The sequence below is a fragment of the Lichenostomus cassidix genome, chromosome 15 (genome assembly GCF_008360975.1).
Source record: "Lichenostomus cassidix isolate B80296 chromosome 15, HeHo_3.0, whole genome shotgun sequence".
Lineage (NCBI taxonomy): Eukaryota > Metazoa > Chordata > Aves > Passeriformes > Meliphagidae > Lichenostomus > Lichenostomus cassidix.
The window spans coordinates 7,973,516-7,999,752 of NC_139496.1; the positions used below are offsets into that span (position 1 = coordinate 7,973,516).

Genomic DNA, 26,237 nt, shown 5'->3' on the forward strand with positions numbered 1-26,237 from the left:
TGCTCCGTGTTCTAACCGCTGAACTGGCTCTGATCGCACCCGTCAGGACGTTACACACCTGTGGAATTTTGGATGCATTTCCTGGCAGCTGAGCGCTGCACACCCGAGGGCAGCCTTATGCAAGCACTGTACTGTGAACAAAAAATGGGTTTTGTAAATTCCGTAATTTAAATGAAGAGCATTAAACCCCAAATTTCCATTTAATTAGATAAATGAATGAAGAACTACTAAAAAGCTACTAAATAGGGAACCTCTCAATTTGGTAAAACATAGGGAGATAAGGAAATTTCTCAGTGGTTCTGTGAAAGCTTTAAAGACAACCCAAGTTCAAATTAAACACTACTACAGTCCCAGTTAACCCGCAGACCTCTGTGAAAATAAAACCATGCCACAAAGCCGTTGAGAGCAATTTTTATTAGGGTAGCAGAATGGACTTGCAGAAAGCCTATACCAGTACTCCTGCGTGTAGTAGTTTCACCAGTGCGCTGCTTTTATTGTGGATGTTCAACTGCACATTTAGAATTCAGCATGGCTTAGGGAACCAGAGAGGACAAGAGCTTGATTTCCTGAGTTTTCATAGGACTTCGCACTTGGATTTCTTCTCCTCAGCCTTCAGCCACACAGGTGCTGGATCCCTTTGTTCAGAGGCTGCCCCAGACATGCCGCCAGCACTTTGTTTACACATCTCGCAGTTTAGCAGTTGGACTATGAAGAACACACCAAGAGAACTGATAGCAAGATCTGTCTTCTGTGTGACCTCTGCAGCTGGAATGGGAACGGCTGGTGCGGCGCTGCCGGAGCTCCTGGAATCACGCAGCCCCTCCGTCCCTTCCACGGCATCCGGGTCACAGCCAGGCAGACAGACGCAGTCTTTGACCTGAGAGGCTTTACAACCACAGAGTAACTATTGAGTAGCAACGAGGGCAGCAAACTAGTGCTACAGTTTGTTTTTCAAATAAAATTTAGAGAATGGTAAGTTTCCATGCCAACAGACATGATCAAAGGTACAGTGACTCAGGTGATGCAGAAGTTACACACTTCGGTTTGACAGATAATTTGGCATTATTTTATTATGAATCCGAGTGAGCGTGAACGAAACAAAATCAGTACCAACTTTCTGCAAATGAAGACACAAAGATGTGAAAATTTGGTAATAGTGCTCTCACAAGCCTGAAAACACTTAGGAAATGCAAGTTTCCGTAAATAAGGTGAATGTGGTTTAACTTTATTTACCTGCCAAAGAATCTGTCTAAGAACACTTAAACATAAAATTTCTTAGCTCCCTAACTTATAAAAAAATTTACTTTCAACAGAGGTGAGGTACTGGGCTGTCATTGTTTACACTAAATCGTAAATGAAAGCTGGAGAGGAGGGATGAATGAGGAAATAGCAAATACACAAGACATTAAAACCAAGATAGACCTACCGCTTGACACACTAGTTCTGACAGGTTGCAAAGGCAGAGGCTGTATTAAAACTGAATTTAGGAGGAGAGGCAACCACCCAGGTGTCAGGGGCTTTTTAACTCAGCTTCCTGCACATCAAAATTATATGTGCTCCCAGATACCGATGGATTTCTGGAAAGAATCCATTCACTCAGACCCCAGCTGGAGAAGGGAGACAGCAGGTTGACTGTGTGGCAGTTTGACTGTGGAGCTACGATCACACTCTGGGCCAGGGAGGAGAGGCAGGCGGAAGCAGCAGAGTCACGGCAAAGGAGGCTCAGCTCTGAACAGAAAGGGCTCCTTCCTTCAGCATGCGCAGGAGTGCCCCGGGGCTCTGCCTGATGGAGCTCGACTGCCACTGAACACTCGGTACATCCCCTGCCCCGTGTGCTGAGCACAGGAGCAGCAGCAGCCAAGCACTCTCAGTCACACCTTATTGCTCAGGCCTGGCCTCGCAGTGGTGCCGGGGCTGGAACGGCTCAAGGGCTATCCCACAAACACACACGTTCCTTACGCATTCTGAGGGAAAACATTCAGAGGGGACAGCAGTGCTGTCAGATTTAGTTCTTGAATTCAAAATTAACATTTCCAAAATAATGATTTTAAACTCAAAAGATAGTTTGTCACTTTGGTACCTCTTGGTCCCCAATTTCTGGAACTCTCCTGGACTGGTTGCAATGTTGTTCTGTGCATGTTTCCCGCTACTCTGCATAGGTATTAAAGATAGACGTGAAGGAAGTTTGCAATCACATTCCACTACTTGTTTGCTACAGATTTTTTTTCAAAGTTTTCCAAAAGCAGAACATAAGCCATGTTCTAATTCAATGACACACACAAAAACTTGGGTTTTCCCGTTTAATAGACAATGGCCAGATTTACATCAGACCCAGACATTATTTCTGATTGGTTTTGTGGGGTTGGGTTTTGTTTATTATGTTACAAACTGAAGTTCAGGGGAACTTGCAACAAGTCCCACAAAGCACAGTGCAACATTTAGAATGTAAAGTAAACGAAACTGCCAAACAATCATTTTCTGCCAGAACTGGGATATTTTTCCTAAGACATCACTTTGAGGAGGGGGATAAAATTCAATGAATGAACTCAAGATAGTGGGAACTGCAAGGAAAAATAAGAAATGACAGCCACAACCTTTTCAATTTAAGGGCAGAATATAAGTCTAAGATATTTTTGATAAATTCTGACAAGAAAAAGAAAACAGCATACTTTAAAGTATATTGAAGCAGTGATTTTTAAACAAAGAAAGCAGAACTAGAACATCTTAAATTTTAATCCTTTCTTTACAGGTTACCTAGCCCACTTTTGATTAAGAAAACTGTAGAAAGTTAGTAACAGCCACAAGTTCACACCGAAAGGTGGCACTTGCCAATTTTCCATAGAGTCCTGCTTTACGGGGTGTCTCAAATGCACTGCTCCGATCTTCTATCATAGGTTGCTGACAGCACTTGTGTCAGATTTTAGTCCACTGGTCGCTTTTCACCATATTTCTTTGTAAACTCTTCAGCGTTCTTACAGAATTTTTTACGGTCCTTAGAGTATTCTTCAGCTAGGTCAGCCCGGAGGGGGTGCTCGGGCTGTGGATCATTCACCAGTGCTATGAGGGACTGGATTACTGTCAAAAGAAGTATAAATACTGTCAGAGACTAAGATGGTTAATTTTTCAAAATCAAAATGTAAGCAAAATTCCCCTGTAAGAAAAGAGCTTTAACTGCATTTAAATACATCCCCATAAATCTCGGGCCTTTTCAAGCGCAGGGCATGAGTAAGCTGCAGTGATATGCCAAGATTTAGTTCAATGACCATGAATGAACACCAGAAAATCGTATTTGTAAACAAAAATCAACATGAATAGAGACCAAAGTGCACTACAAATGATTTCCCATGTAATTGGCATCCCATCTAAAATCCTCTCCTATGGCTGAGAAAGAATCGAAGTTCCCAGACAAGGTCACTAAAGGGACTGGGTAAAGATGGAATTGGCACCATGAAGCATTTCCCAACACCTGTCACAGTGATGCAGCTGTGATTCAGCCTCTCCTGGAAACCCTTTTTTCCAGCTCTATTTCCCGAAGATTCTTACTTCTCCTGTAACAGCAGGCAAGTCTTCCCTTTACTCTCAACTGCCCAAGGCAGCCACCAGTAGAGATGCACTGGGCAAACAAAGGAGTGAGAGTGGCAAGGTGCTCACAGCAGTGCCACCAATGTGCCTGTCACTTCCCGAGGACAAATCATTCTTCAGGAAACGGAACTGCACCTGACATTTACACAGCCAACCTCACATACCACAGTGATATTTACTGCTACATCTTCCTCACACATCCTCACAGCCACTGGAAGCTCACAAGGATCAGGGTCCCCCTGCCCAGCCTCCCAAAGGTGTCTGTGTTCCTGGGCAGGAATGCAAGTTCTGACAATGCTGATCACTACAGCTGATGCTGGAACACCAGAGTGGCTTCTTTTGGGGCATCGATCTCAGTCTTTTCCACCCATGGACAAACCTCCAAACAAATACTCAAAAGCCACACTCAAATCTGACGTCTGTCTCTAAACTGCTGAACAGGAATGTTTCTCACCACAAATCCAAGTTTAAACTGCAACAAACTATCTAAGGAATGTAGAATTGATACCAGCTTCCTTAACTCACCAGTGCTGTCCTTACAACTGCCACCACATTGCTGAGTGCTTATGAAACCAGCAGAAACACTCAGTGACAATCCCCTCTCACCGAGCAAAGCATGCAAAAACACTGCAGAGAAAATGTGTGTTCAATAACCTTAACAGTATAAGCCAGAAAAAACAGGCCTGTCAGAACAGGAGCTGCCTCAATATCCACAGCACTTGAAAACTATCCTGCCATAACAGTTGTTTTTAATTTTAAGCATAAATTCATAAAAAGTACAGCAGTAAGATGCACGTTTAGTATGTGAAAGGCAAATTAATGATTTATGATGAACCTAATCTCTTCACTTTTTTGACATCTGCATGAACAAAACCAATCACTTTGATGCTGTACTAATAGTGTCACATTATTTCATTAAGAAAAGCTCAGAGCGATTTTTCAGTGCAGAAGAAATCTGAAGAAAAAGGAATAGACATTTAAGCAGGTCTGCAGTAACACTGTCAAAGGTTCATACAACCTTGTAGTAAAAACAGATGTTGACATTAAAACAACTTGAAGAAAGAATTAAGACAAATGAAAGACCACAACAGAGCAGATCATGAGAGATTTGCAATATTTTGATACCCAGGATTGGTTCCAAATTCTGATTTTAGCACAGCTTTTATTCACTCTCTCAAATAAAAAGGGAATTGCTGTTTCTCAGGGAGACACTATTTTCTGCATGCAAACAACTGCTTCAGTAGTTCCAGCTAATGACAGCTTGTTTTTCAAGCTGGGTAGAGACATGTAATTCTTTCAGTTAAATAGAAAAGGCTGATAGGGCCAAGACAGCTGCTCAGGTGTTAACAGAAACCTTCCACACATTGTTTCCATCTCCTCTCTCCCAAGGATCTTTGTCCTGTATAATCAGGGAAAATCTACAACAAATCTAAGATCTTGGCCATCCTATTTCACAGGTTCTTTTTGCTGCCACCTCCATTTTCACCAACATTCAACTGCTTTGTCTCTTCTAAAACAGTGACAGGAATTTTCCTGTTTGTCTTTGGTCAAGATCACACAACTGGAAGTCCTTTCATTAGCATGCAGGAGTGCACAGAAAAATGAAATCTTAAGTATAGCATTGTTTCCTCTCAGGAACACAGATCATGTGAAAACAACCTTGAAGAAGAGCCTGGAGGAGAGAAATACTTTCTCCTATGGAGCAAGATACTTCAGTGTCACTGAAGCTCTAGCACTGCCCTAATCTGCTACTCATTTGAATTAATACTCTTAAAATAAACATTTTTTTTGCATGGATGTTTGCTTTCTATATGTATAATAATAGAGGCTTATTATCCAACTAATCATTACCTGCCAGAAAACACAAAATTCTCACCCTAACAACTAATGAAAGCAACAGCTACAGAAAAGAACCCTATATCCCACTCAAGACTGCCACAGAACCCGATGAAACTTTTCCTTATATTTAAATTCTCATCCAAAGACACTCTACACAGTAAGCCTGACAGCAATGATCTTTTAAGAACTACAACTTAATCTGTGTTATGATTTCAAATTTTGTTTATGACTCCCTTGATATTTTATGCCATATGTTCAACTCACTTAACCACATGGCAGATTATAAAATATACAAAGCGTTGAGGTTTTAGACTCTTTCTTTCAAACATCCAGTAATTTACCAAACACCTCTGGATTCTGAAGTCATAGTTTAAAAAGAAACACAGAATAACCCCCACACAAACTACCAGCAAAATTTAAAAGTATTCTGAGGACACTTCCTTAATAAACTCGTCAGTCATGAGGAGTGTTGTGGTTTCCTGGAGGTGAAGATGTCACTTCAGTGCCAGCACCTCACATTCCAGCAACAAAACAAGATTCCACCAGAGCTGTACTCTGCTCACCACACGTGATTCATGACACAAACCTTACAATGAATATGCCCTCAGAGCAACAGGCAGCTGACAAGCTGAAACAGTATTAGCTTTAAATTCAAACATACTATGAAGTTTCTCAATACCTAGTTCTTTCTCCACATGGAGTCCTACCTTGGTCAGTTTTGGTTGCTGGCTTCCAGTTTTCAGCACTAATTACTGGCAGACAAACCTGCCCCTTTTCATCGATGTTAGGGTGATAGATCTTTGTTTTAAACGTAATCTTAGGAGGTTTGAATGGATATTCTGCTGGGAAGTTGATTTCAATTCTGAAGGCTCCTTTATCATATGGAGGATTGTCCTGCAACAAGAAGGCAGAATGTCAAGAATGTGGCACATGCTAATAGATACAAGCGAAAAACAGCATGGTACATACTTGGATTTCTTTGATCTCCTGAATGACCTCTTTGAAAGACCTCTACCAACACTTCTGCCAGGTTTATGTGTCAGGAAACATCAAAACGTATTTGGGGAGAGGCAATACAACCTGCACGTTTGCACCTACCCTGGAAAAAGCAGGTTGCCATTGTCCTACAGCTGGCTGACATTTCTGTTGGTAAGAAAGCATCCAACTCCATTAACTTCCAACTCAAGGCCCTGTCTAGTAGGTGATTTTATTCCCAGCTTTGTGTTTCAAAAAATATAGTAAACGCTTTCCAAGACACAAACAGGAGGCCTGACAAGGGAAATGGGTTTCTGAACACAGTTATTTTGTGTGTCTCACAACATTGTGGCATGAACAGCAAAGTAATTTGATTTGTCAGATCTCCCTAAATGTTCCGAGAATGTTTTTGTGCTGACTACACAAAAATCTGCTGAGCATTCATTGGTACTAAAGATAGATATTCACTGTGTTTGCTGATGAGAACATTCTGAATTTGTATGCAGTTTTAGCACCCACTCTTATCAGATCAGTTTTGAAGGAGCAGGATGAGAGAACTGTGAAGTGAGCAAAGCAGTTCTTCATGCTGAAACAGAAAAACAATGCCCAGAATTTCACTTAAACGTGTTAGACTATTGATACTGCTTCAGATACTGCACAGAAGAGGCAGAACAAAAATAAAGCATTGCTAATTTAAAGCCTATGAAAACACAGTTCTGCACTGAAAACAGTAACTATGGAATGAAGCCTTTCCAAACACTCTGGGAACAAGAATCAAAGGATGAGAGTTTTCAGTTGGTGTAAAGTATAATCATACACATTCTTCATTAACAACCAGACCATTCCCTGCAATCAATCACACTCCAGGATTTACCAATAGTTGGGGGTGGAGAACATTCTATTAATATATTAGTCAACAGCAAACATTTAATTTTGGGCTCCTCCATGTGGAGAATCTGGTTGTGCATTTGTAAGAAATACAGCACAGTTTCTGCAGCTGCGGAGAGGCAACTACAGCAGCTTTAAAATCACTTTTTACCCAAGCAATCCTAGAAGCTTTGGAAGTTTAACTAATAACTTGAGGTGGTGGTGACAACTTAGGCAGTCACTGCCCTCTTCCCCCACAGCTCAATTGTTCTTGCCTCCATCACATGCTGTAATTTGTGAGGACGTTCAGTGAACTGACACGGGAAATGACCTGCCTTAAAAACATCCATTTTCTTTGCTGTACCTCACCAACACATTGAGCCAAAGATGTAAAGACAGTATTCAAGCAATTAATTTCCAATTATTTGTAGTATTTATTTTGACAGTGACAGGAAAAATAGAATTTTAAATTCTGAAACATGACTTGCATGCAGTTGGAGTATTTTTGCTCTGCAGAATTTGTCCATCGACAGTTTTGATTAAATGAAATTCATTTGATTAAGTGAATTTCAGTTCATGGTACACCAATGTACCCTCTTACAAGAACAAGGAGCCTGGGATAGATAGTCTTGTTCTGACGTTGAAATCAAATAAACAGTGTACCTTGGCCACTCACAGGACACAAAATAGCTAAAGAGACAGTAGCACTAAGACATCTATAGCATATCCTCAGAATAAAAACATATATTACTCTCTGAGCACAGACAACACATTTTAAATTACTATAGGAAGCACAATTTCATTACAAAATTCCCTCTTAACTATACCAGCAGTGAATTTGAGGCTATTTCCCCTGTAACAGCGCATATTACAGACCAAAGGCAGGTCTGGAGCACAGTTCACTGCATCAACATTTAAACAAACACTTGTGACGTTGCAAAGCTTTGCAAAGCAAACACCACGTTCATCCTCTGGTGAGCAGAAACTGTTAAAAATAGCTGCTGTACACCACACATTCCTAACCTTAACAGGAATAAGCAAGTATTTTTGTGTTTTGCTTTATTAATCATATTTACCAACCTTATTGCTTCAAAGTATTATCACAACACCATTGCTTCAAAGCATTATCAAAGCACTAAACTGTTACACACAAACCACAAACAGCAGAGTGGCTGATGAAAGCAGGTTGCTCCTCAGCTCTGTCAGATTTCAGTGTCAGATCCCGCCTGCTTTGTTTGCAAGAGTAGTGCCAGCCACTCCAAGGAATCACTTGCAGGCACAGAAGTAAACAGTAAACTTAATGTATTCCACAGCATTTAAAGTGCAAAGGCCCAGCCATTACCTCAGCCTGTGCCGTGTGAACTCAGAACAGCCTCTGACTAACGAGGCAGAGGCACTGCTACAGAGATGTCTCCAAGTCTTACTCATACAATAAAAGACAGACTTACACTGCTTGGGGAGGTTTTTTGGTAGCACCCACAGAAAAGCACAACTGCAGCCCCAGTGGCCCAACCCCATTGCTGCAGACTAAAAATAGCTCTTAGAACCAAGGGAGTCACTTCCCACTGCTATGGGCCATAGCAGTGGGAAATACAAGAGGTGAAAATCCCAGTGACTTTCAACCAAGAAGCCAACATACCATGTTTCCTGCTTTCCCCTTAGTAACAAATCCCTCTCTTTTTGATTAATAAAAGGGTTATCTACATAGATTAAACATTCTATTAGAAGACTGCAGTGCTTTAAAAAAATTAAGTTAAATAGGTTTATTCTGGCACTAACATGCCTAAATAAAGATACTTCTTTCTTTTAAAGAGCTCACTTCTGAAAATCTAAACCTTTTCCTTGCATCAAATTTTTCCCAATACTCAATTTTATCATAATAATAAATGCAGTAAATTAAAAAAAAACATATTAAGGAGTAAAAGTATTTAATATTTCCTTTCTTTTTCCTATGATCATGTAGATTTTGTACTTTAAGCTTAATGTAAACCCAAACTTCATTTGCTTCCCCCTTCCAACACCTCTCCCAGCAGCCCAGGGCCACCACTGAGCTCCAGCCATGTGTCAGACCAGGCCCACAATATTGAATTATTTCATGGTCACCAGCAGTACTACTGAGCTGTGAATTTATGAGATACAAATGATCCTCATTTTATTTTAAAGCTCATAAGGAATAGTCTATACTCACAGGAACAATAAGCCCTTGCCAGGTCAATAAATTAGCTTCATCAACCTGGATATTACGGAAGTTTTTCATTCCACATTTGCGGATTTCTTCAAGCTCCTGAAAAGCAAAGCAAAGCGGTAAGTGTAAGTTAATAGCTGTATTAAGCAAGATTCTCACATTTATTTTTCAAAATGCTTAAAGGTCACTGAGGGTTTCTTTAAGAAATAGGAAGTAAAATTTTGCACCTGTAAAGAGTAAAATTCTCTGAGATATTAAACCCCTTATTTTTTGATATGTGAGAAAACCCACAAAATGGCTTGTTATTAACATCGTTATAGACACAATGAAGCATAAGGTATAAAAAAGGACATTTAAAAATGTTTTTCTATCTCAGATGTAAATCAGTGCTTTTGATCACAGACCATTGATAATACTGTGAGGTGCAGAAATAAAATGCATCTTAGGACTTTTTCTGAAAGAGAATGGTGATTTGGAAGAACTATTTCGTAACAGTTTTAAACAGGGATAAAATCACTGAACAGGCCAATTATTTCATCTGAAAATGAACAAATTCCTGCATGACCAGCTTAAATTGATCCAAACCCAGAAACCCAGCAATCTAAGCCAAACAAGCCTTGTTTAGACCAGTAACTTGAAAAGATTCAGCTTTCTCTCTGTTTAGTACCTCAAAGCTTACAGTACACATTAAGATTTCTCTCTTTAAAGCTGTGTCAGTCTTGAACAAGGTTATCTTTCTGCACCAGTCAAACTATTTTTAATCAGTTAGCGAACCAGGTATCACCAAAACAAGTATTTCAGCATTTTTATATTTAAAATTACATACAAGCTCTGCTGTAGGGACTGTTTCCTGGAGTATTTCATAAGATCTAAAAAGAGACACCTCAAGGTTCCACTTTCATTTCCCCCACAACAATTACAGTCCTTTGCTGTTGAACTCTGCAGTTTTATCTTTAAAGAGAATTTAACCAAATACAAATTCAAAAGTTATCCACAGCAAAACATAAAAGTTTCCCAGTGCTTTCAGAACTGCAGCACATACCTGGTGGCTGCATAGGTTAGGAAAAATGTTGCTTATACAGCAGCACTGGTGTGCTCTGACAGGGCTCAGCTCTGCACTGGGTGCAAAATTAGGCGTCTTGCAAAATTAGGCTGGATATAATTATGATAAACCAACCAATTACAAGCAAAGGCCCTACACACTGAAAAACAAAACCCACCAGTTTTCCTTCTACAAGTGCTGTACTGTCCATGTTTAGGTTTTCCAAAATAGCTCTATGTTCATCTTGGATCAAACCTTTCTGCATTTGACCGACAAGATTTAATACTTGCAGTAACCTCTTGCATAAATTCAGCATCATGATAAAATACAAATCCAGAGGGAAAAGGAGAATTCCAAATGCACATGAAACAAAAATCACGAGAGCCACATATCAGAAAATGAACATTTATATTGCTACCCACTGCACCTCCTAAAGCAAGAGTGTACTCTGAACACAGAAGTTTAACCTTGGAGTCTTGGATACTGAATTGATGCCTAATACTATCTTCATGGCACTAACACTGACTATTTAGACTAGATCCACGGATTAATCCCCAAATTCCACTGCTGCTCGATTTATGCAATGTCACAGACAGTTTGGGTGTTTTTTTAAGAGAGCTAAGAGGATTATCCAATTTCCTTAAAGCAGGAAAACATAAACCCCCCAAAAATAATCCCATGAAGCGTATTTATAGGGATAGAGAGCAAACCAAAATATTCCAAAGAAAATAACCTTTATGATTGCAGCTCTAAGAGGTGCTTTACCATCACTCAAAGTGCAAATCCCCACAGTGCCTTACTTTGAGTGCTCCTGCACAAAGCAGCAGCTCAGGGAGAGCCGGATGGATCCCAGGCTGACTCTGCCCTGACAGGGTCAGGGGAGTAACTTGCTCTGAACTGAGTTTTGCTGCTCACTCCCATCACATACAGAACTGTGAAGTCCTGGCAAATCACTGCTCCACAGCATGTAAAAGGATAAATTCCATTCCACACTAAATGCAACACATCAAACACTGGGAACAAAACAAGCTAATTAAGCAGTAGGCACTTAAGCATGAATAAATGTGCATCATCACAAGTGCCTTCACTCTAAAACAAGGCAAGGAAATAGGGTTTAGACTATTTTCTAGTTACTATATTAAAAACATTATGCATATGACAGAAATCTCTCCCACTATGTCCAGTGGGACTGCAGCTTCCATGCAGGAGTTTTTGTCCCAGGTTCAGATAATCACATTACACTGCTGCTCACCCAGAGAACAACTGTCCAGATGCAAAAAAAGGGAGGACTATGACTCTATAATTCAGGTATGTTATTAAGCTAATAAAACAAATTAGAAAAGCATGGCTTCACATTTCTGGAAAATTAAACACCTACATTTTATAGTTAGATTTAGGTTAAAAAAATGGATGCTGAATTAAGAAATGTAAAAATCCCATACAGAGATCGTGATAAAATTGTAAAACTTTGTATGCAATCAATGAAAAGATGAAAATAAATATGCAAACTCTTCCCCACTTTTCCTCAAGTCCACTACATGAGAGAGGGAATTAAACAGTCCAGAGGCAGTAAAGAACTAGACAAAAATTATTCAGGCTATTTTCCTCTTTAAACTGCCATGTGAGGCCTTTGCAGGAAACCAATTCCAAAACCAAAACCGTGGTAAATTCCTGGAGTGTGTCAGGCCTGTAGCCTGCCCTTCTCCTGCGGGAGGAGCTGACAGCTGAGCGAGGGACAGCCAGGGATAAAGCTGGCAGTTCCGTGCCTCACACGCAGGCAGCTCTGCAGAGGTCAGGGACAATCAAGCCACCTTAGCCGGGCACGCACCTCAACCATGGGCTTAGACAGACTGCAATTTATACTAGAAATTACTTTGCTCATACGAGAAGTGTTTCAGACTTCATATATCACTCCAAATGAATCAAGGCCCTGCTGGAGTTCTTTACAAACAGCTTTTTTCCCACTACTGTCCCCACTACTGCAATGTAACACTACCCAAGTCGTGCTTTCAGGAGTGGTAAGAGCTTCACCATTCACAATTTAAGGGTGTGAGGGGAGGCTGTTTTGGTTTTTTTCTTCTGGCAACTGCCAAAACCCATAATGAAGATCTAACTGCCTCAGGGCTATGGAGGCAGACACAACTGCAGTATAAAAGTACTGTTAAAAAAGTGAATGAGCTACTAAATACTTTCAAGCAGCACAGATTAAAAGCTAACAATACATTTAACGTGGGCTTGAGCAACTCCAAAGGGACAGAAACTACTTTATGAGGTAAAAGGATACAGTTCAGATGTTTATTTCAAAGTAATACTTACTTACGAGTCTAGGCAGACAGTAAATAGATTAATTCCTTTTCTTGTCCTCCACCCCTTAATTTTGTCAAGTAACATAATTAAAGGAGCACAGGAGGAGCGTAACTAAAGGTTAGATGACTGCAGTAAGAATTTCAATCAGCCTTCATTCCCCACTCTGTTATCAACCTTGCATGTGACCTTGCTGCATCGGTTTCCCCACTTGAAAAACTGAAATGTCTTACTTTATGGGGCTCTCTTGAGAGATGATGTTTGTAATTTGGAAATGTTCACACGAAATGTTATACACAGCACATGAAATGGAGAAAACATTGTTTCAGAGGTGGTACCTAATCGTCAAGTGTATAAGGCTGAAGGTAGTCATGAAAGTACATACTACCTCTCATATATGATCATTAAAGGTTTAAAATTGTCATTTTCAATTCTGTATAATCATTTGCGCTGTTCAAATAAAAAAAATAAACGTTTGAAACTGGAAAGAAAAACAGCATCAGCTTAAAATGTAGCTAAGTCTTTCAAAAAGCCTGCAATTGTTTTGTCTGTGCATTTTTCAAGTTTTGGGACTTCTCTAAAAACCCAAGCCAGATAGGAAAATGCAGTGAAGGCAAATACTTGTAAGAGTGTAATGCTGGAATATGGGAATAAGTGTAAGAGCTCATACTGACTTCTGCATCAAGCCCAAAGTGCTATTAAATTCACAAATAAAAACAAAAGTCTATTGAAATAACTCTAAAGCATGATTACAACTTATATTTACATGTTTATGAATAAATACATTCTCTTAAAAATTCCTGTAAGTCAAACAGGCTCCAAAACACTGATCAGGAACTGGCCAGTTTCAGTTTCTGAATTTACAGTACAGAGAAGTGTCAAAACACCTTAAAATCTGATTCTACCACACACATAAAAAACAACACCTATCACAAATCCAACAAAAAACCCAAATAGAATTTAGTTCTTACAAGAAACAGCAGTAAGCTTCCTCTGCAACATTACAACCCTATACACTCACATCTTACTGACTGAGAAATTCTACTTTTTGGCAAAGTATTTTCGTTTGATTAAAAATCCTTTTTTCAATTCTCAGTTTCAAAAAGGGAAAATGAATCAATATTTTCACTTCTGCCTAAGGACAATCATATGTTGCTCAAAACCATATTTCCCTTGTTACTAAGAACTGAAGTTTGGATCGATTTAGAATTATTTTTCAAGGATCAGAGTTGTTTAAAACCCCTTTATATGGGAGCACTGTAGTGTTCACAGGACCACAGCATCCTGGAGATTGCAGGCCACCTACCTGGGTGTGGTCCCATGTTTGTGTTTTATCATGGAGTTCAACAGTTGCATAAATGTTTGACTATGCAACTATGGAAGTAGAGTAAAAACAATAAAATTAAAATAATTGTCTATGTATCTCACTTCATGTGTGAAGTGTTATTTACTCTTCAAGTTAATTTTCAATTTCTAACACTAAAGATACTTTTGAACCTCTAAGAAGCAGAAAGAAACCAAAGCATGGATCCTACAGACAGCTGAGCTCCATCCCATGGAAGGGCAGAGCTCCACACCTGGGGCAGCACAGCCTTCTCCAGCAGCACCCAAACACCCTGTGGGAGGTGCAGCTCAGCCCCACTCGTGACTACACCTGCAGGTACTGTGAGTATCCAGCACCACAACAGCCTTCCCTCTACAACTCCCCACCACCCCTCCACACAGCATTTAGCTACAGATCCAGCATGGAAAATGGCTTGTTTTACAGCAGTAGGTGGCAACTGTGCAAAGCCTTTCCTTGAAGTCTCTGGCATGTCTCCAGGAGATCCATGTTCCCCATCCTACAGCTCTGGAGACAATTTCCTTTCTATCAGAAAGGGCCATGAAGCCCAGTACTCCCCTTAAAAGAGAAGCCTTAGATCCTTTCCTAAATATAATCACTCCATATTTGCCTGTTTTAACTCTGAGAAACTGTCCACAACACCACATCCTTGACAAAGACTACTTTATTCCCACAGCTCACATTTCTCAAGGAGTCAGGATTCAACAACTGGGACTCTCTGAAGAGGTGTAATGGTGGCTCACAGATCAAACCTCCACCTCAGATGGCACTGGAATATGAGTCATTAGCCATGTTTATTTTGCATTTTTGCTAAGCTAGGTGTGCTCCTGGATGGCACACCTCCACAGAGCTACTGTGAATCAGTGGAGAAGACTTCAGTTAGGTGGCACTATTTGATGGCACAAAGCTTGGCAAAAAGAGGCCATAAAAAAGGTCTTCGGCCTAGGGAATGTGATTTGCTCAAACACACCCTCAGATAACAAGTCAGTCTTGCTCTCTTTATAACTTGAATTCATATTTAAAATTCAAAGGTCCAAGTACAATGGCAAAATTTGTAATGCTTCTTTCACAGAGGTTTGTGAACTGAAAATGCAAGTGGCTCCCTCAGTTGGAAAAGGGCATCCATTCCCACTTGGACAGTGGAAACGATTCCCAGTTTTCTACAGGCAGACAGTGTATTATTATGGATGTACTACATCCAGCCTCTTTGAGCCATGATGATTAATATGAATAACTATGATGCATGACTTGAGTCCAGAAAAAATGCAGTACTTCAAAATGTTGGCAAGACCTTAAGGAAATAGGAATTGCTTAATTTTATGTAACTATAAAAGGCTTAAGGTTTAGGCTCATTCATCAAAGACAAAGTTGATATTTAGCTTAAAGAAAAGACAGCTACCGCTTATGCTAAATTATTTTAAAGATAATTGAGTGACACAGTGAAAAACCCTATTTCCTTTAGTTATAATCACTCATAATTCCAAGATGCTGACAAAGACGCCCAAAAGACTTCCCAATTGCAAAACTTCAACAGTGACAGACTTTAAATCAAAGTGGACCTGTGAATTTGGGACTTCAGCAGTGCTATTAGGTGACAGACATGCGAGTTTGGACCTTCACAACATCATGCTGCAGCAATCCCGATGACATCATCCCTACGAGAGCTCTACTTTGTTCCTACGGAGATGAATGGCAAAACCAGAGCCATTTGGGCTGACTCGACTCCCCAGAGCAGGAAGGGAGCTGCTTTTTTAACAGCCTCTGCAAGTTGTGTGACAGAGCATCTCACAGCTCTTGAACTGCACAAAAACCACACACAACGTGAACAACCCACATGTATTAGGCAATAAAAACAAAAGTGAAAATAGAAGAGGTAAGTTATCAATGTCTCATTCCCTTCCACACCACTCCCTCTGAGAAAAACTGCCCCACCAATTTTCTAGAAAATAAGGCCACATTATCAAAACTCCTTCTTATTGCATTGTTGTAAAAGACTGAAGAACTAATGTTTCAGAAGTGTAGTGAAAATGAGGAGGGGGGCTGAAAAGCAAGAGGCACGGAAAATATTAAGAACAATTTTTCTTGCCTTTCAGATTTATTTTCTATTCTAAATTTTTTAAAAAATTGAAAATATATATTATTCCTACCAGAGTAGTAGTGATGTGCTTTTGAACAATTAATGTATTTTTTTCAGAACAGGCAGAACAGCTGTCTTACAAAAATAGTAAGCAACCATTTAATTTTATATCTGAAACTAAGGGGAACCCTATTTGAGTATAAAGCAACAGACATATTGATTATGATACTAAAGCCCTGACAAAATATAGCAGCTATCAAAAATGAAATAAAAAATTAATTCCATCTCACCAGGATCCTTAAGGACAATTAAAGGTTTATGCCTACTGATTTTTAATATACATGAATGACACTGCACACAAGGTATCTACTATTTAATTTTTAAATGCTCCACAGGAGATTTAAACCAACAAAATGAGCCTTATTGAAGCACTGCTGAGCTACTGCTTTCTTCCAAAATAACTGAGTTATAATGGTTATTTATGTATCTGCACCGTTAAGGAAATGCAACTTCAGGATATGTCATGAGCATGTCCTGGTGAAATCCCAGCCCTACTGGGGGTCCACGTCCTTGAAGCCAGCTGTAGAACTGGTATTAAAGGATTAAGTTCACCAGAATCACCCAAGTATCCGTCAAATCCTAGTGCAGGCTTACTCTGCACCCCAGAGGAGCAGGTTTGTTAATAAGGCTGAAACATCACTCCACACTTACAGGGTCTTTCCCTTCCATTTCCCAGGACTGCCCTGTAAAGTTCATTGATTTCCTCACAGGCACTTTGCACGCAAATCCTGGTGGGTACCGCCACAGCATTTCACAGATGAATAAATTTTATGTCACTATGTATGCATGTCCTAGGCAAACCTCACTGCTTACAGTTTGTGATGTTAATTGGCAATTACATACAGCACATAAAATAAATTTGTGTGCTTTGGGGGCAATGGTTACCATTTTCCTTCTAAGAAGTACCTTCTTTCCCTAAGAAAATAACGAGAAACAATCCCTAGTGGTATTTCACCATAAACTATACGTGCTCTTGGTTAAAGCCCAACTGGGGCCGAGTTTCCATTTCCCAGTGTCATCCGCGGTTCAGAAGAAATAAAAGTGAAGACAAAAACATTACCACGTCCGCAGCGAATGAAGAAACTTCTGAACCCAGGTCCGTGTTTCTGTGTGATAAACCTCTTACTCATACAAGGAAGAGGTTACTCTCCGAAACAACGCAAACGAAATAATTTTATCCCTGGCTGTCTGGGGACGGTTTCTCACCGGGGCGAGCGCGGGGGAGCGGCGAACCCCTCCCCGCAGGGAGGGAGGGAGGAGAGGGCGCTTCCCCGCCGAGCTCTACCCCGGCAGGGCCGCCGAGCCCTCCCGCCGCCCCGGGGATGCCCCGGCTCCGGGCGGCGGCGTTTCCTTCCCCCCGTGCCTTCCTCTTTGCTTAGTCACCCTGGAGCCCCCCGAGGGAGGGGGTCGGGGCGGCCCGCAGCGCCCGCCCGGCGCCCCCGCCCAGCCCCATTCGGCAGCCGGGCCCGCGGGGCGCCGCCGGAGCGCGGGGCGGCGGCCAGGGGGTGCGGCGCGGCCCCTCACGGCCGCGGCCCGAGTGCCGGCTGCTCCCGCTCCGGCCGCTCGGGCGCGGGGCGCCGCCGAGGAGCGCGGAGGAGGCCGCCTCGCCGGGGCGCGGCGGGGGAGGCGGCCCCGCGCTGCGGGAGGGGGCCGGGGCGGAGGAGCAGCCGCGGGAGCCGGGCCCGCCCGCCCGGCGGCCCTGCCCGGCGCTGTTACCTTCATCAGCCTCCTGCTGGCCGCCATCTTGGCTCTGCTGCTGCACCCCACAATGCATCGCGGCGCGGGCCGGCCGCTAAGCCCTGCGCTTCCTGGGGCGGCGCGCGGGCGGGGCGGGGCCTGCGCTGCGCTCGGCTGTGCTCGGCTCGGACCGCACCGCCCGCCTCGGCTGCGCTCGGCTGGACTCGGCTGTGCTCGGCTCGGACCTGCCCGGCCCGATTCGGCCCGGCTTGGCTGTGTTCGGCTTCACTCGGCTGTGCTCGGTTCGGCCCGGCTCGGCTGTGCTCGGCTGCACTCGGCTATGCTCGGTTCGGACCGGACTGCCCGGCTTGGCTGTGTTCGGCTGCACTCGGCTCTGCTCGGCTCGGCCCGGCTCGGCTCCCGGCCACCCCGCGGTCTCGGTGGTGCCGTTTCTCCAAGTGCCTTTTGAATGCCCAATCACCGATTGTAAAGTGCTGCTGTGCCTTACTCTATTCACTGTGCATCCCCCAAATTCGCTACCATCTTCCTCGGCGGGAAGAGACAACCACCTGTAGTTACAGGCTTTCTCAAACAAGCCCAAATCCTCTTCAGAGCCCTTCATAACCTTTATTTCCTATTTTCTTCAAAGACTGAAGTGAGAGGGGAGGGCGTTTGCAGAAGAGGTGTCTGAGCACAGAGCCATCCGCAGCCCCGCTGGTCTCGAATGAAACCACCTTACCTTACCTTGAGCAGCCCAGCCCAGCCGCCAGCGCCCTGCCGCAATCGCCGAGAGAAAAGTGCTGTAGGAGAAGAGAAAATGCCACTGTCAGTACTGATGAAGACTGCCACTTTGCCATGCGCTTTTTAGCCCTTCACTGGAGCTCTAGCTGTAGCTGTTCCTCGGCTGTGGAGCAGTTCAGAGTCTCACCAAATGATCCAGCAGCAGTGCAGGTGTTCTCAGGTATCCACACTCAGGGCTGGCAGATATGGCATGGGATGTAAGTTACTACATCACATCTAAAATGCCACCAGACACCTGTGTTCAGGCACCTGATGTGCTCCCTAAAACAGTCGCCACTGACCAGTGTGCTCAGGAATTACTCCAGAACTGCTGGATGTGTGGCCTTGATTCCCCTTTCCCCCACCCTTGTGTCAGTTCATGTCCTCACTTGACCTAACACTTGTTCTACAGAACAAGTCACCAAAAAAAGTTCTAACCTCTAAAATAAGCATTACAGACCCAGACAACCTGAAAAAGGAAACATTGTGGTTATTACAACAAGCTTGCAAAAACTTGTAAAAGTGCAACAGAAGCTTTTAATTATGAAGTGCATGATTGTAATCTTAAACTTAGTCCTTGAATAAGCTATTTGCTAATCAATATTTGCATTAATATAGTGCTTATTGCTACAAAACTCAATCAACATTTGTTAATGAAATAAGCTATACAGCACCTACAGGAATAAGCCTTAATTGTCACCTACTTCATATGCATATTATGAAATAGTTTGTAAATAGTCATGAAATATATTTGATGATAATGACAACTTTATTCTATTAGGTATGTAAAGATTATTGCAGTCATTTCACTCCAGGAAAATGGAGTCAGAGGAAACTGAAAGAGGCAGACCCTCCTGGGGAAGTAGTGGAGAGATGCAAAGTGAGCCTGTGCTGACTGAGTAGGGAAGTTACAAACGTGCCAGGCAGGCACAGGCTGTGTGAAAACAGAAGCTGCAGAGACTCTCTGAGGATTCTTGATGTGCTGCTGAAGTGAGATGCTGGTGATGAAGATTTAAAAATGCTGACATCTGATAAAAGAGCTAGTGCAGATTCTATGATTGCAAAATGTAGCAATACCTAAATCTGATACCATGGTAACTTGGAAGAAGAGTTCTTACTACTGATTTTCCAGATGTCAACAAGTATGAAAAACAAGCTGCTTCAGATACTATCTTGATTTCTTTATTTGCCAAAATTCTATTTATATCTTCAGCTCATCTTTATTCGACTGCATAATTTTCTAAGACTATCATATGTCCCTGTATATTCTCTAAATGTTTTTTACCCAAAATACAATTATTCAGGGCCTCATCTATACCTGCATTGAGACAAAGCCACCAAACAACAGAGAGTACTAGAAGCACCACAGGGAATTCTGAGATTAGTATCTGTAGTTTTAATCTACAGATTAGTATCTGTAGTTTTAATCCATGAATTTATAGCTTGTAAGAGAGTGTCAGAAGTAGCTGGGATAATTAGAAGATAATCTGCATCTCCTTTAACAAGACAAAAATACCACCCACACTATAACTGACAACAGCCCAGCTGGTTCTTAAGAAATTGGTGTTGAGCGTAATATCCTCACACATTGACACTTAATGTTGAAATTATTACAGCAGAGTGTTGGAGAAGTTTACACAGAGCTGGGCACATTTCACACACCTGCTGCCAATGCTCTGGATCCTTCCAGTGCCTGGTTCAGGCTGGATCCAGAGCAGATCTGATGGTGCCAACACTGATGTGCATCTTGTGGATGACCAAGGGCTGTGCAGTGGTATTCCCAGTGCTGGATTTCACCTGGATGCCAGTAACTAAGTCAGGACACATTGTTGCACAATCCTGGAGAAGCAGCAGGAATTTCTTTTCAGACAGAATTTCCTCAACTACACCTCATACTCTTCTGTCAGCAGTAGAACACAGGCCATTCATGACATTGTTTGGAAGATGGTTCTGTATTTTTAAACTTGCCTTTTGGTGTGGTTTCTAGGTTGTATCCATTATTTTAATTGACAATTAAGAGTGTCCAGAATGCAGGTTTTAGTATTTATCCTGTAATATTTTCAAAAGACTGGACACTATACTTAGCCCTGCCCTCTGCCAAAGATAATTTTCTGTCACATTTCCACTGTTTTAAGCAACGTAGCTATTCCACTTCTAAAAAAGAAATTGTGCAAATAGACTTAGTGGAGAAGTGAGCCACAAGAGCCCAACCCTGTTACGAAATGGCCATCTGAAAGAAAACAAAAAAACCTCATGAAAACTGAAGGGAGGAGGAAAGAATAAGAGTAATTTGGTTGCTGTATGAAACCTTGGTACCCCCACATTGTACTTACAAGGGGGATAGGTCATTACACCACAAGAAGAACACAACAGAACCAGGGAAGATAAAAAGATAGAAGATAAGGTTAAAAAAAAAAGGACAAGATAAAAAAATAATGCCTTAGATCATTATATGCCTCTCCATTAGAATTGTTAAATCTGAAATGGTTAAAAACAGACAAAAAAGAAGAAGAAACTTAATTTACTGTTTTGTGGACAATCCTCCATCCTTTATTCCTGGCCAACAATTTAAAGTTTTCCTGTAGGTTTTCTTGTCTCTTCAGTCTCTTAGATCTCTAATGACAATCATTTAAAAGCAATTAATTATGTATGATGATTGTCATCTGACATTTGTTCTGTCTGGTAAGTATCCATTATAGAATTATAAACTCATTGTCTTCCTCCTGCATTTTGTGTGTCATGAACATTATTAAAGTGATTCTGTCCTATACAGATGCCTTTCCCCTTGAATGCAAGAGTTCTTAACTTTACAAAAAACTAAATACATTAAGTGATTGAAGACTTGGATTTTTAAAAGTCAGACCTACTGAACTCTACTTCAAAATGTAACAGAAAAAGTAAATCCAGGTAAGAGGCAACACGCCATCCTAGCAGGGAGAGACTTCCAAATATCTCCAAAATGTTTCACACTGAGGAGCATCATCCTGTTTAACAGAGGTCACTTGGACGCCAAGCAGCAATTATTTACATGCAGTAAATGAAAGGTACATGTGATGAGGCAAAGGCAGAGAACACTGGTCTGTGTTCCAAAGCTTGCAACCCAACCCTCGGCAAGGAGCAAAAGTGAAAGTGTGACCTCAGGATGTGAAATGACATTAACCAAGAGCAGCAGGAGCAAAACTCAGCAGCAATGGGATTTGTAACTCCATCCACACAACATCAGTGGATGTTTTGTGTATCAGCTGATACTAGGGACAGTCAATGCCAGAAGATCTTCCAAGGGAACAGTGTAAAGGGTGGCTCACAGCTAAATTATATGTGGAGTATTTTGAAATAAGTGAACATTCAAAAATTTAAATTTAAATATCATTATTTAATACTGTTGTTTGCTTAGACCAGTGGAAGGTTTACTGGTTTTTAAAGCACTGTTGGTTTTTATGTCTATTTCATTGTTTGTTTTGAGATAAAAATTTGTTTAGTGCTTGTTTTTTGCACAAATGGATGTTGGAGATGGCTTTCTTGTAATACAGGCTTATTTAAAGGAACATATTTCTTGTATTTTTTCAGCATTTGCTTTTAAAACCACTATTTAGTGAAGGATAAACTTGTAAAACCTGACTAGAGTTATTTTGCCCTTGCATAGCATTTAATTTCCCAGTTAACTCATGAATGAATCTCTTTAATGAGAAGGAAGTTTTGCAGATGTAAAATGACAGGTCAAGTGTGGGTTCCACTGCTTTGTGTGGAGAAGCCAACCTGTCCCTCCCAGGTGTGAGGACACTTGTGGGCCAATGACGTGCACATTCACACTCCCAGGAACTGCTCTGACCTCTGGCCTGCCTGTACAAATACCTCAGACCCATCAGTAACTCAGAAGATGCTTTAAAAAATCTTTTCAATTTGTGAGCCATAGGTGCTTTTACAGGGAGGTACAGAATACAGGAAACTTCACCTTGCTAGTGGCATAAAACTGCTCTTTGTTACCTACTGGGGATGTCTCACAGATAGTCTGTAAGCCTGATTGTCAAATAAAAAGGGAAAAAAGGAAACAATCGCTCGCCGAGCCCACGCAGGGAGCGGTTTCCAGGGCTGACTCGGCTGAGGGGACACCGTTAGGTGGCAGCAGAGCCCGGGGAACGATCCCCCCGAATCCGGCTGTGCCCCAAATGTCCCTTCTCTGCCCCATGGCCCCAGTGCCACCTTTGGGGGGTTTTAAAAAGAACTTCTAAAGCAAAACACTTGCTCTCCATCGATATGTTACATTGCAGCTCTTCTTATGGCATATAAACTCTGGAGAGTTTCCAGTCCTCAAAATACAGTGATACTTCCCCCTGCTGCTATGAATATGTTCAGCCTGTGGAGAGCACAGGTCTGCAGAATGAGCAGGGCTGAGTGGCTCATACTAGTGACTTCAGAAAGCTCCAGCACAACAGTCTTGATACCTGATCTGTGAAACCCCAAGATCAAAAAGTTGTTCTTTTTTTTTTTATTAATTTTATTCATCTCAAGAGGACACAAAAAAAGTTCTTAAGGCTCCAAATAATCAAATCATGAAGAAGGAAACCATCTAAGTTTGAAATCAAACTCACCAAACATGATCTCTGAAAGGGCTCCCAGGTGACAAGAAACATGGTAAAGACAAAAATAAATTTTCAGCAGCATTGACATTGTATTCTATACTGCAAAATAGCTCTCCAAATTCTAACAGAATTCTCCATTGCTTACCTTACCCTAGTAAAGAAAGACAAAGAGCCCAGGGAGAATAGAGCTTCCATGGCTTATGGCTTTTAGAAATTACCTGCTAAGTGTGTAATTTTAAAGTGATTGTCTTCCATTAGGGCTACAATAAACAGCATGGTGGAAAATTCTATCTGATTAGCTTTTCTAATGAGCTGCAGGAGGTTGTGGAGGCCAGAGCTGTAGAATCTTAAACATTTCATCACTGATTACAAACCTGCCTCTGAATTAATCAGATAATGAAGTGCATAGATTTAATGAACCTTATGCTGATCAACAAATTATCAGTGATTCTTGCAGATTTTTGGCAGGCTAAACACCTTTCTATAAGATTTCCTAAAGTAGGAAGGTTATAAAAAGTATGTGCTCTATATATAGTTTTTAATGCAATAACCAGTGGATATAAACTTTATAATTTACACAATTATTCAATTTACTCACAGTGTATTCAAGTTCCTGTTGGGGCTCCAGGGGGGCTGTTGTTATCACAGATGCAGTTTAATTGAGGCAGCAGCAATTAAAGATGAGCTAAATCTTGAGGACATTTAACTATGATCTCACTGGAACAAGTGGAGTTCTGACTCTGGAAAGAAGAAAAGGTTTTAGACACTGCCAATATTAGTATAGTGTGCAAGTCCAAGTTCCTAAACCCAAACCATCCCTTTTGGTAGAACTACTCCCCACTGTCAGCATCAAACTGCCCCTGGCCTGCCCTCCTGGTGTCCACCCTGCATTTCCCCCTTCAACCATTTCTTTTCCCTCCATGTTTAATTCCTGTTGCAGGAGTTTGATTACACATTCCCATTTTGCAGAACAACTGGCCAGTGCCCCCAGACATTGTCCCCTTCTGGGCAGAAGAACAAAACAAATGGATGCCATTGGGACACAACACCACATTTGCCCTGTGCTGTGCCCAGCCAGCCTGGGACTGCTCCTGGTGAGACACAGCCCTTCCAGGCACTGCCTGAAATGGCCTCTCTTGCTGTTCCTCCTGAATTTTGGAATGTTCTGCTCTTGGGATCTCTTTTCATTTTCTGCTTAGTCACCAACTTAATACTCACTGAAAGATCAAAGTTATTACTGTTAAAATCTAATATACTGCTCTTGGCTACTGACAGATCCAGGGTATGGACTAGATAGACCTTTGCTCTGATCCAGGATGGCATGTCTTATGTTCCTATTATCTCTTAAAATTTACTTTTCCCAAAGGGATGTGCTTGTAGAAGTCCATCTGTCAAGTGATTCATGGGAAGTGGACATAAAAGAGAACTGATTATGACTAACTGAATACATTAAAAAAATTAAACAAGTATCCCTGGCAAATGAATACTTGAAAGATTTTAAATAAAAACACTAAGAACTTGAATTTGTCACCTCTCTAGTCTCTGTTTTGCATTTTAAATGGTTGCACCTTTGATGAAACATTTTTTTCATGTTCTATATTGCCCTTTTCTTATAAAAACATGTGTGGCTTTTCCTTTCTATCTCAGTTGTTTTGGATTAAAGAAGAAGAGGCAATTACAGCAATATCAAAGAAAGAGACAGAAGCAATCGCATGGATCAAATTATTATCTCATTGAAATCCAGGGGCCTGTTACTTGCAAGTTCAGTCAGACCAGGATTCATCCTCAGTGCCTGGAACAGTGGCAAATCGGTTTTAATCTTTGCACATTTCTCATCTGTGCCCAATATGATTTACCCTGCAATGCTAGGTTCTTGCTATTTTGCTGGATGACTTTTAATAAAGATTGAATGAAAATGTCAAACTTATTTTGTAAAGTAAATTTTGTAAGAAATTTCTTTTTTATTTCAATTACCAACTTCAAATGTTCTGTTACTGAGTCATTGTGAAAGTTGAGCTGTTTGACAGACCTTTTGAAAGCACTTTTTAAAATGTTTGCTGCCGAGGAGTGGGAATAAGCTCGATTTTATGGCAATAACCATTTTACACCTTATTCCCAATATCAGTGTGTATTGTTTAAGTGGTATCAGTGCATGCTGTAAACAGGGTATCATGGTGATACTGATAGGGCATAATCAGAGTAGACCAGCCAAGCCAATAGATATGTGAGAGGTGGAATGGCACAACACTGACACACTCATAAAATAATCAGATAATCTCATTTTTCTGCCAACTGCAGACAAAGCATTGCTCACTGTGGGTTTGAGGGTGACACGTGTCTCTAAAATGTCTTTTTCTAAGCAAATTTCAAACATCAACTGTCTCATTGCTTTGGAGTTTTCATGAAAGGCTTAATTCATAAAATTAGAAACCAAGACCTCAACAGTTTCAGGAGATAAAGATATATACACACGGAAATAAGAGATTCTGTTTATCCTCAGCAAATATTTACACTCTCAGAAATGAAGCCCCACTATTTAACCTAGTACCCTCTGCTATAAATTAGCCCACTATCTCTTATCCTGTGTTAGTGTACCCAAGGAGTGATAACTTTAAAATATAAGTATAGAATAAAAATGCCGTGTACATTTTTGGAGTCTTGCTGCTTCCCTCATTACTTTTCTCAATTTTATGAAAAGAGTTCTTTCAGCCTTTCCTCCGAGGTCATGTTGTCTCTATCTCTTACTGCTTTAGCTCTTCCTCTCCTTCTCTGCCTCCCCAGCTTTGCTCTTGTCAGACTGCAGAGTCCAGACAAGATCCAGCAGTCTGGCTTGAGTCTCACAAGCACTAAACTGAGCAGAGCATCTACCCCCTTTTTCCATATGTGCCTTTTGCAGACACATTCAGTCTGGGATCGGTGACAACTCT

General features: G+C 41.4%; 1 protein-coding gene and 2 long non-coding RNA genes across 6 annotated transcripts in view; 1 reads left to right on the forward strand and 2 right to left on the reverse strand.

The window, feature by feature from the left end:
- Positions 1-395: 395 nt before the first annotated feature.
- Positions 396-18,133, reverse strand: UBE2L3 (ubiquitin conjugating enzyme E2 L3). Its single transcript, XM_085075868.1, has 4 exons — positions 17,990-18,133; positions 9,452-9,547; positions 6,129-6,315; positions 396-3,075 (listed from the first exon to the last, which is right to left on the reverse strand). The coding sequence occupies exons 1-4, from the start codon at positions 18,014-18,016 to the stop codon at positions 2,921-2,923; spliced, it is 465 nt and encodes a 154-aa protein (XP_084931994.1). The 5' UTR covers positions 18,017-18,133; the 3' UTR covers positions 396-2,920.
- Positions 18,134-18,320: 187 nt separating this feature from the next.
- Positions 18,321-25,166, forward strand: LOC146430306 (uncharacterized). The gene is made up of 3 exons (XR_014855333.1): positions 18,321-18,911; positions 24,251-24,404; positions 24,958-25,166. It is a non-coding gene; the product is annotated as an uncharacterized LOC146430306 (long non-coding RNA).
- The window catches only part of LOC146430307 (uncharacterized), a 209,964-nt gene continuing 202,432 nt past the window's right edge, over positions 18,706-26,237 (reverse strand). For all 4 annotated transcript variants that reach the window (XR_014855329.1, XR_014855328.1, XR_014855331.1 and 1 more), the window contains 2 exons: positions 23,909-24,050; positions 18,706-18,750 (listed from right to left, as the gene is read on the reverse strand). This is a non-coding gene — a long non-coding RNA (uncharacterized LOC146430307). The remainder of the gene's footprint in view (positions 18,751-23,908; positions 24,051-26,237) is intronic.